At 36.6% G+C, this 8,503-nt stretch overlaps 1 protein-coding gene across 1 annotated transcript; it reads left to right on the forward strand.

Moving 5' to 3' along the window:
- The first annotated feature begins 1,038 nt into the window (after window positions 1-1,038).
- On the forward strand, window positions 1,039-5,630 carry LOC128623601 (microsomal glutathione S-transferase 1). The gene is made up of 4 exons (XM_053650719.1): window positions 1,039-1,155; window positions 1,921-2,060; window positions 4,078-4,172; window positions 4,264-5,630. The coding sequence occupies exons 2-4, from the start codon at window positions 1,944-1,946 to the stop codon at window positions 4,508-4,510; spliced, it is 459 nt and encodes a 152-aa protein (XP_053506694.1). The 5' UTR covers window positions 1,039-1,155; window positions 1,921-1,943; the 3' UTR covers window positions 4,511-5,630.
- Window positions 5,631-8,503: the final 2,873 nt, after the last annotated feature.

Raw genomic sequence — 8,503 nt, forward strand, 5'->3', positions numbered from 1 at the left:
CCTTGAAAAACTTAAAACATTATGCATAATGCATGCAATTGCTGACTGAGGGTGATAGCATCCAGTCACACACAGACAGGGGAAGACTATTTGATAACTTAATATTAAAGTTCTATTTGGGAGTGTTCTTTAACATAACTTGGCACCCCTCTACCCTTAGACAGCCTATCTTGTTGAAACATGTTGAAGTCAGCCAAGTTTCCTTCAGGATAAGCAATAGACTTACACAGCCATGTTTCAGTGACCACTACTTTGACACTATTTTACTTTTCAGTACTTTTTTTTTTTTTGGTATTAAAACTCCTTGGTTTGTCACCGTGAGTCAGCAAACAGAAAATATAGGACAACATTCACAAGTAGCTATTGATTTAGAGCGAGGGGGAGAATTGAATTAATCTGCATGATATCACTGACACAGTGACTCAGCTAACGCTGTGTAAACCCTGATGAGCTCTGCATTATGACTGAGCCTCCGAACCTTACTGCTGTACACAGTGCTCAGAACTGACTATAAATTCAAATCAGACTGTTTTACACAAGATATTAATTAGCCTGAAACTCCTCTGCTACTAGTCTTACACTATATAATAGTTAACCTAATGTGAACTATAGCATTCTGGTTACTGTTTTACACAATATGTTCGCTAGCTTGTTAGAGACACTATATAATATTTAGCCTAATCTTAGCTTGCTTGCTAGCACGATATAATAAGCTAGCATTAAGTTCTAAGAACATCTGAATACCATAGGAGTGGAAAAGTGGCTTATAGGGGTTTATTGTCAGTTATCATCATTTATATTTTAAATAAAAGAGCATATCATCTATATTTACTCATTATTAATGACCCCCAATGTTTATTTAGTGCACTGAAATCTTTGAAATCGTCTATTATTTTATCTGCATTCAAGAAATCACACAAGGAAGCATTTTAAGAGCATGTTTAGTCTGCTGCAGTTTTTTGTGTGGAGTTAATTCATATCAAAGTTCACATATTGCAACATTTCCTAAAGCCTTAGGGGAAAGAGGTTAGGCAACTTTTTGGCGTCAGCTCATGAAGGTGGTCCATAAGTTCAAATTCACTATCGGTGTACACCCATAGATAAAACAAGGAAATACTTGCACTAATCCTACACCTAGTTACGTTCATAGTAGAGGTAAGTTAAACTTTTTCTTAACACAGTTTCTTGGCACATCTCACATGTTTAAGTTTGCACAAAGTGGCTTCAGGTTAGAACATGTTTTACTGTAGTGCAACTACTGAACTACTTCAGCTCTTTTCCACATGGGAGAGATATTACAGTGTTTTGCTTCAGCTGCTAGAAGCTTAAATGCAAATTTTGGGATCATATTCCCAAACACAGAAAATAAGAGAATGAAATACAACAGGAAAACCTGAGCTAGTGTGTGTAAAGGCAAAACAAACAGCAAATCTGAGCAACAGAGATTTAAATAGAAAGGAAACTGCCGAAAAATGTTGTTGTAAGACTTGGAATTAATTAAAAACGCTTCATCAAAATAATTTGCTTAGCAAATGCCAAAAGATAAATAAGGAAATAGTCCGAAAAACACAACATTTTTCATGAATTATTAATGCTGTGTGCTATAGACATGTTTACTTGAGCATAGTCCTTTACACTGCACAGACATAGCTGGTTATTTCATATCCAGAATAGATAACAGGCAACGTTAAATATTATCCAGTATGACAGCAGGTTTAGATTGTTCAATAGGATTTATATGAAGGGATATACTTATTGTACACTCAGGATTATGAATAAAGCCTGAGGTGCTGAAGAAGTCTGGCTACTCCGAGCAGTGATTCACGCTCAAAATGAATGCCAGACTTGAAGAGATTTGCGAATGTTATTGGGGAAATTGATTGACTTTGGATGCGTCAAATACCATTTATTTTATGACAGGAATTCACTGAGGAACTCTGACAATGGCCGACGTAATTGACAGTGAGGTTTTCCTAGCCTTCTCCACTTATGCCACCATTGTCATTCTCAAGATGATGTCCATGAGTTTTTTAACTGCATACTTCAGAATCACCAGAAAGGTAAGAGAGGATACACATTTGAGGTGTATAAGCCTTTTAGTTGAGAACAGAGTATGGGGTATTTTAACAACGCTGGTACATATCGAACATTATTCTATTTTTATTACTCCTGTGGTTTGGTGAAGATTTTTTCCTGTCACATTTAGCCCATTTGAGTACTATACTTAAAAGAAAACTCTACCCTGAAGCACATTAAATATGTTAATATTGAAATATTTGACATGTGCAGTGTTACTGTATTTAAAAAAAAAAAAAAAAAAGATTTTGGTTTACAATTTTTTTTTTTTTTTTTTTTTTGCTATGGCTACATCACATTGTCAATGAAGTTATGATGGTGTTTAAAAGGGGAAAAAAAATCACAAATTTGAAACATAAAAAGCATAAGCACTGACGGCCAGATTTTACTGTTAGCTCCTAAAAACAAAAGAGCACAAGTTTGGTTTCTCACTCACCATTTCCCAGCAATGTTCAGTGTCTTTTTAAAGATAAATCCAATGTAGAAGTAGTAGAGACTGAAAATGTTAAACTCAGAATTCCAGAATTCAATACAGCTATACAACACCATTGTGCTGAAATAAGGCAGAGACCCAGTTCAAGCTATGAGATGATTAGCATGAAGCATTAGCATGAAAATGTAAGCTTTAGAACCTGACCTGTTTGAGCAGAATGTATAGAGTGTACAGGGCTGGACAGACTAAAGGACTAAAGCACTGCTGCATTGGCCTTAGAGATAAAGTGAGTGCTAAATCCCACAGGTGCCACTATCAGAACATAGACAAATGGCATTGTGGGTAATGTAGGACATTGTTAACCAAAGTGAAAACAGACAAATTAACATTACAAAATAAACTGCAGTTGCCACTGAAAGTCAGGTTAACAGTTTACTGCATAGTGTTGCCATATGGCAACAGTTAATTTATCTCCTATTTTTTTCTAGTCAATAATACAAAACTACTATATTCCTATGTAACTGGAAAAAGGGGACTTTAACCTAACAAAACAATGCCATGTCACATGACCAGGAAGTGCTGTTTGTATTTCTTTTTCTGCAAGCATATGGCATGGTCAAGGTCATCATTGGAGGGCTCTCAAAATTTTATTAATTTTTTTGATATTTAGGCAAAACTACTTAAAGGGGAAAAAAAATTAAACAATTTATATATTTTGAGTATTCTGTTAAATGGTAAAATGTAATTGTTGCCATATACCAACAACATTCACTAATGGACCTGTGGCATGTGCATTCATCAGTTGATACAGGCCAAATCTACACAGCAAAAAGACACTAGGCTTCCCTAATAGTTTCCATTTTTTTTTCCACATTCAAAGTATTTTTCCTCATTCATCCCAGTCTCATATATTTTGTGTTATTTTTGACTATATGATACTTTCCACTATTGCACAACTTTACCAACTACATCCCCCTACAAAATAAAAAAAAGTAAATATATCCATGATTTTATATATATATATATATATATATATATATATATATATATATATATATATATATAATTCATGCGGTAGAGGGTTAATTATAAAGATTATTATGGTTGTTCAGGGTAGAGAAATCCTTTAAATCAGATGCATCCCTTAATTACAATTGAGTGCAAAAGTTTATGCACACAAAGAAATTAAATTTATAGCGAAAATGTTTTGTCAAATATTAGTGTGTTAAAATACTAAGAGTGGACAAATCATATTCCTTTCATTTCTCTTCTCATTCCTTTCATTTCATGTGTCAGTAGTCCTATTTGGCAAATTGTATTTTATTAAGCATAGGCTTGCATTATTTGCATATTACTTGCATGTAATTTAACACCATTTAAACAATACATATTGGCCCAACATCTTTGCATACACCAAATATCTTTTTTTCCATCTACTGAGAAAGTTCTCCTAACTTGACATAGTACAGGTCATTTGTAAATGTATATTAATCATGAAAATTATTAACACATAAAGGTGTTGTTTTGTATGATTTGAGCGAGACATGATCTCTCTTCAACTTAAACAGGCATTTGCAAACACTGAAGACACTTTCACTGCCAAAACTTCTGAGGAGAAGAAAAAGATGCTGCGGGTCAACGATGATGTGGAACGTGTTCGAAGGTCTAACATCTCTTATACATGTGTCAAATGTTTCAAAAACAATCAAATTTGAGTCTATTGTATGAAAATAAGCTTTGCGTTGTGTCTCTAGATGCCATCAGAATGACCTGGAGAACATTATTCCCTTTGTGGTGATTGGTTTGCTCTATACTCTGACAGGACCAGAGCTTTCAACTGCTCTGCTCCATTTCCGCCTGTTTGTAGGGTCACGTTTCGTCCATACAATATCGTATGTGATGGCACTGCCTCAGCCCAGTAGGGCTCTGTCCTGGGTAGTGGGCATAGGCATTACTGGCAGCATGGCCTACCACGTCCTCACCATTGTACTGCGGCTGTAGGGAGAATCCCCTGAGGAATATCACCAGACACCAGACCTTTTCATGTCTAAAATTAAATTTATAGTGTATTGTCACTAAATCCTATACAATAACATCAAGTGTAAACTCTATTATAATATTACAGTTACTTCATGTTGACCTAGAGGTTTTTCTTTTATGTATTATTTTTTCCCCAATCTTTTTTTAGAGGATTGTTGTTGCAGTTATTAGGTGTTTCACACCAGTGGGGGTGAATACTTATGCAGTTACAAATTTTACGTTTATTATTTGTAAATAATTTTGCTAATTATATGAAATTTTCCCCTACTTCAATATTATGGGGTTCTTTCTGTATGTTCATGACATGAATTCCAATTAAGACCATTTCAGTTCCAGGTTGTAACACAAAAAAGGGGGGGGGGGTCAAAGGGGGTTGATACTTACCTAAACCACTGTATGAGCAGTACAGTAACACGCCAGTGGAATATTATCTGATTATATTGTTTGATTAAACTGGAAACCCTAACATTTGTTTTAATTTTACTACCTTGATGCAATTTTAACTATGGAACATAAATGTCTTAAGTGATGGTGCTCTAAACAGTCTACAAATGAGTCATACAATTTCATAACAACAATATCCTAGCCCTAATATAAAATTGGAAGAGTTTGGATCTCATTTCTAAACATAGTACAAATATACTCAAATATCTTGTATGCCCACCCTTCACCTCCAATCTTTTTCGTATTTGCTGAGTAACCTTTAGATTCTCTCAGTTAGATCATTGGAATATGTTATAAGAAATATGATGAAAAGCTACAACAGTGACATAAAACACTGAAGATAAAAATATAGAACTGTATATTCCAGAGAGCAGGCTAACACATTTGCCAAAGAAACAAACCCAGAGTGGTAAAGAGGGAATGCTATTAAATGCAGTATAATTTCACATCATACAGTAATAATCAGATTTCTCAGACTGCATGGAACCCAAGAAAAATTTCGAAATGAAGAAATTGTTCACAGGTGAAGCCCCTGGAGACAACCATAGCTCAAAAATATTTTAATAAATATGTTTCTAATAACCATCTTAATATTATCAACCATCTAATAAAATATTGAATATTTAATGATTCTGCATGTGAGTTGTCTTTTTGATCAGAGCACATTATAAACAAATACATAATAAGTGCAAAAAGCCCTTGCTATGAACAGGTAAAGAGTTTTATGAGCTGTGTACTGATTCCTTTTTTGATTGAAAATTAATGTGTCAAATTATTTGCATTTTAGGACCGCTTTGGAATATTACAAAATAGACTAAAATTCTTTTTTTTTGGAGTCCAGACTTCAATCTAAGCCTGACATACCAGAACATGACATTAAAATGTCATGTTAACATAAGTGATGTGTCCTGTGTCCACTAGAGGGAGGTGTTTGAAAACCCAATCTATTTTCAACTGATCACAGTACACAAAATACGGGGCATGTGCCAGGCCAAAGATTTGATCGTCTGAACTCACACGTTTCCAACCTAAAGGGTCAAAGTTTCAAATATATGAAGACCGTTCCATGAATCAGTGAAAAATCTACATAATGCTGTCTTACTGAGGGCATGGCTACAAGAAGTTGTTCAGAAGAGTACATTTTTCTTAGGTATACTCGATAAAGCTCCAAAACTTGGAGAATGTGCTCCTGTCTGCACAAAAGATAATAAAATGTTCCAAGGCTCTGGTCCCCATGGCCTTTTGTCTGTAACAAATTAAACAGTGCTATTTAGTTCCAAGGCTAAAAAAAAAAAAACAGGCCATGCTTAGAGAGGTTTCTGTTCAATTCTTTTGTGTTTTTGTCCAGATCCGGGGTAATACTTCAGCTAAGTCAAGCGTTTTACAGTTCTGGCAGTTGAGGAACGCCTAACCTTGCTCAATGATCAGTAGGTACCGATCCTCCTACTCTGTCTATGGCACTGGGGCTCACCTCTATATGCTCCTGGTTGCAGACGATCTTTCAGAAAACTGGTTTGGAATTTGCTTTTTTTTTCTTTTCTTTTACCTGTTTCTTAAAAACTGTGCTGCTCCTTGTAGCTTCATGGTAGCGTATCGTATTCAGAGAGACATTCAGATGTACAGATGAGAACACAGATGGACTGCCTGTGCACCTCCATGCCTGTCAGAACATTTCTTCGCTCTTTGTCTCTGTATTAAGCAGACATCGTATATTTCTCAGATCTGCCCGCCGCCTTATTGTTCGGATTATTAACTGTACAGGGGCTTAATTAGGCAGAACTTCAAAGTGGTGGCGCAGGCTGCTGCTGAGGTGCGGCAGAGATTTATATCACACAATGGCTCCCCGGCTCCTGAAAAATTAATGAATGCTTAGCCGAGATCCGACTTAGAGCCGACACTCTGCATTATAAATCAATTTGAGTTTGAGCCTTGCTGTCTGCTGCCCGCTGGACCTCGCAGAGCGGACGATTTGAGGGCACATGCTGATTGCAGGTGATGGTTCCATGGCGGCTGATTCTGAGGTAATGTGTGGACTGCTGGTGCTTCATCCAGCTCAGGTTGATATGATGAAACAGGCCCCAATGTACCTGAGGCCAGTCTATAATGGTCACAGTCAGACACACACACTTGCTACAACCTATTAGGTTTCAATGAGCGAAATGATGGAGTAGCAGTTCAAAGCTATTGTGGCTCAGCCAGTACGTAATACAAGTCTACATTCAGCAAACGTCACCTCAGTCAGACTTTTTCACTATGAATAGTGATTTTTTTTTATGTTGTTCCTTTGCGATCCTCTTTGTTGTCATCCTGAAGCCTCGATTACAGCATGTGACAACTGGTCATATTTTTTTCAGGTACAGATTACTAGGTTTAGGTCGCAGTTTTGCCATATGCTGTCTTTACTCAGTTAAAAGAAGGGCAAAATGGCGTCTTCTTCCATGATGAACCTGCCACTAGATACTGTAGGTCCGTGGATTGAGGCCTGGGCTGTGCAACCAACAGTTTGAAAATACATCAAAGGAGATTTGTCAGGTCCTATGTCATTGCAGTTTAAAAAGCAAGAACTGTCTTAGAACTGCCTCTAACAAAATTACAAAATCCATTAAAAAAAAAAAAAGCCTACAAACTTCAGATGTTAATATTTGAAATGCACAGACAGAAATCAGTTGCTCAGTCATATCGAAAAATGCCATATGCTAACTGGACTGTCAACCCACATCTGGTTTAGAAGATCTTCCTCCAGGAAAACACATAAACTGAGTTCCTATAGAGCAGACAGCATTACACTCACCCCTTTCCTGTAAAAGCCCACAGGATCAGAATGGTGTGAACTCTGCTCGTATGTTTCAGGTGGAGATTAGGAGTGCTGTTGCGGAGCTTGCGTTCAACTTGGCTGGGGTCAGCAGATTGCTTATGCTGATCGCAGTGATTGGAACTCGGGTGATTAGCATAAGCAATTTAAATGGTATTGATTTAACCTCACGGCTCCAGTAATTGAACACCCAGACCAAGCCTCCCCGCCCTTTTCTCACGCTCTCTCTCTCTCTCTCTCTCTCTCTCTCTCTCTCTTTTCTATCTTTCTGTTCTGTACATCAGTTCCTCTTTCAGAACTCATTTTCCTGTGTGGTTTTCTTTGTTTCCCCAGTTTTAAGACTTATTTTTATGTTTTATTTTCATGTGAATAAACAGAATATAATTGAGTGGAGTTCATCTAATGGTAATTTGATAAATAGAGGGAACTACATTTAATGTCTAACTCAATACACGAGATTACTATTAAGATTGCCTAGATACAGCCACACCCCTGGAAACAAGGTTAAATAGGGCATTTAAGGCCATATTGGTTGATACCGATGACTTTAGACTTTACAGTACTATGCAAATGACTTAAAAAATCCCACACTGTTAGAAATTTTGGCTTACATACTTATTTTATGCCTCACAGTTGTATGTGTAGAGTATCACATGTTCTCCCTAAGTTTGTGTGAGTTTCTGCTAGGTTCTCTGGTT

Source organism: Ictalurus furcatus, chromosome 19, assembly GCF_023375685.1.
Source record: "Ictalurus furcatus strain D&B chromosome 19, Billie_1.0, whole genome shotgun sequence".
NCBI classification, from domain to species: domain Eukaryota; kingdom Metazoa; phylum Chordata; class Actinopteri; order Siluriformes; family Ictaluridae; genus Ictalurus; species Ictalurus furcatus.

What these genes read in the sequence shown, in the direction of transcription:
- LOC128623601 (XM_053650719.1), top strand. Translation starts at nt 1,944, where the DNA reads ATGGCCGACGTAATTGACAGTGAGGTTTTCCTAGCCTTCTCCACTTAT. An exon ending in ACTTCAGAATCACCAGAAAG is followed by an intron (nt 2,061 to 4,077) that starts GTAAGAGAGGAT and finishes CAACTTAAACAG; the next exon opens with GCATTTGCAAACACTGAAGA. An exon ending in GATGTGGAACGTGTTCGAAG is followed by an intron (nt 4,173 to 4,263) that starts GTCTAACATCTC and finishes TTGTGTCTCTAG; the next exon opens with ATGCCATCAGAATGACCTGG.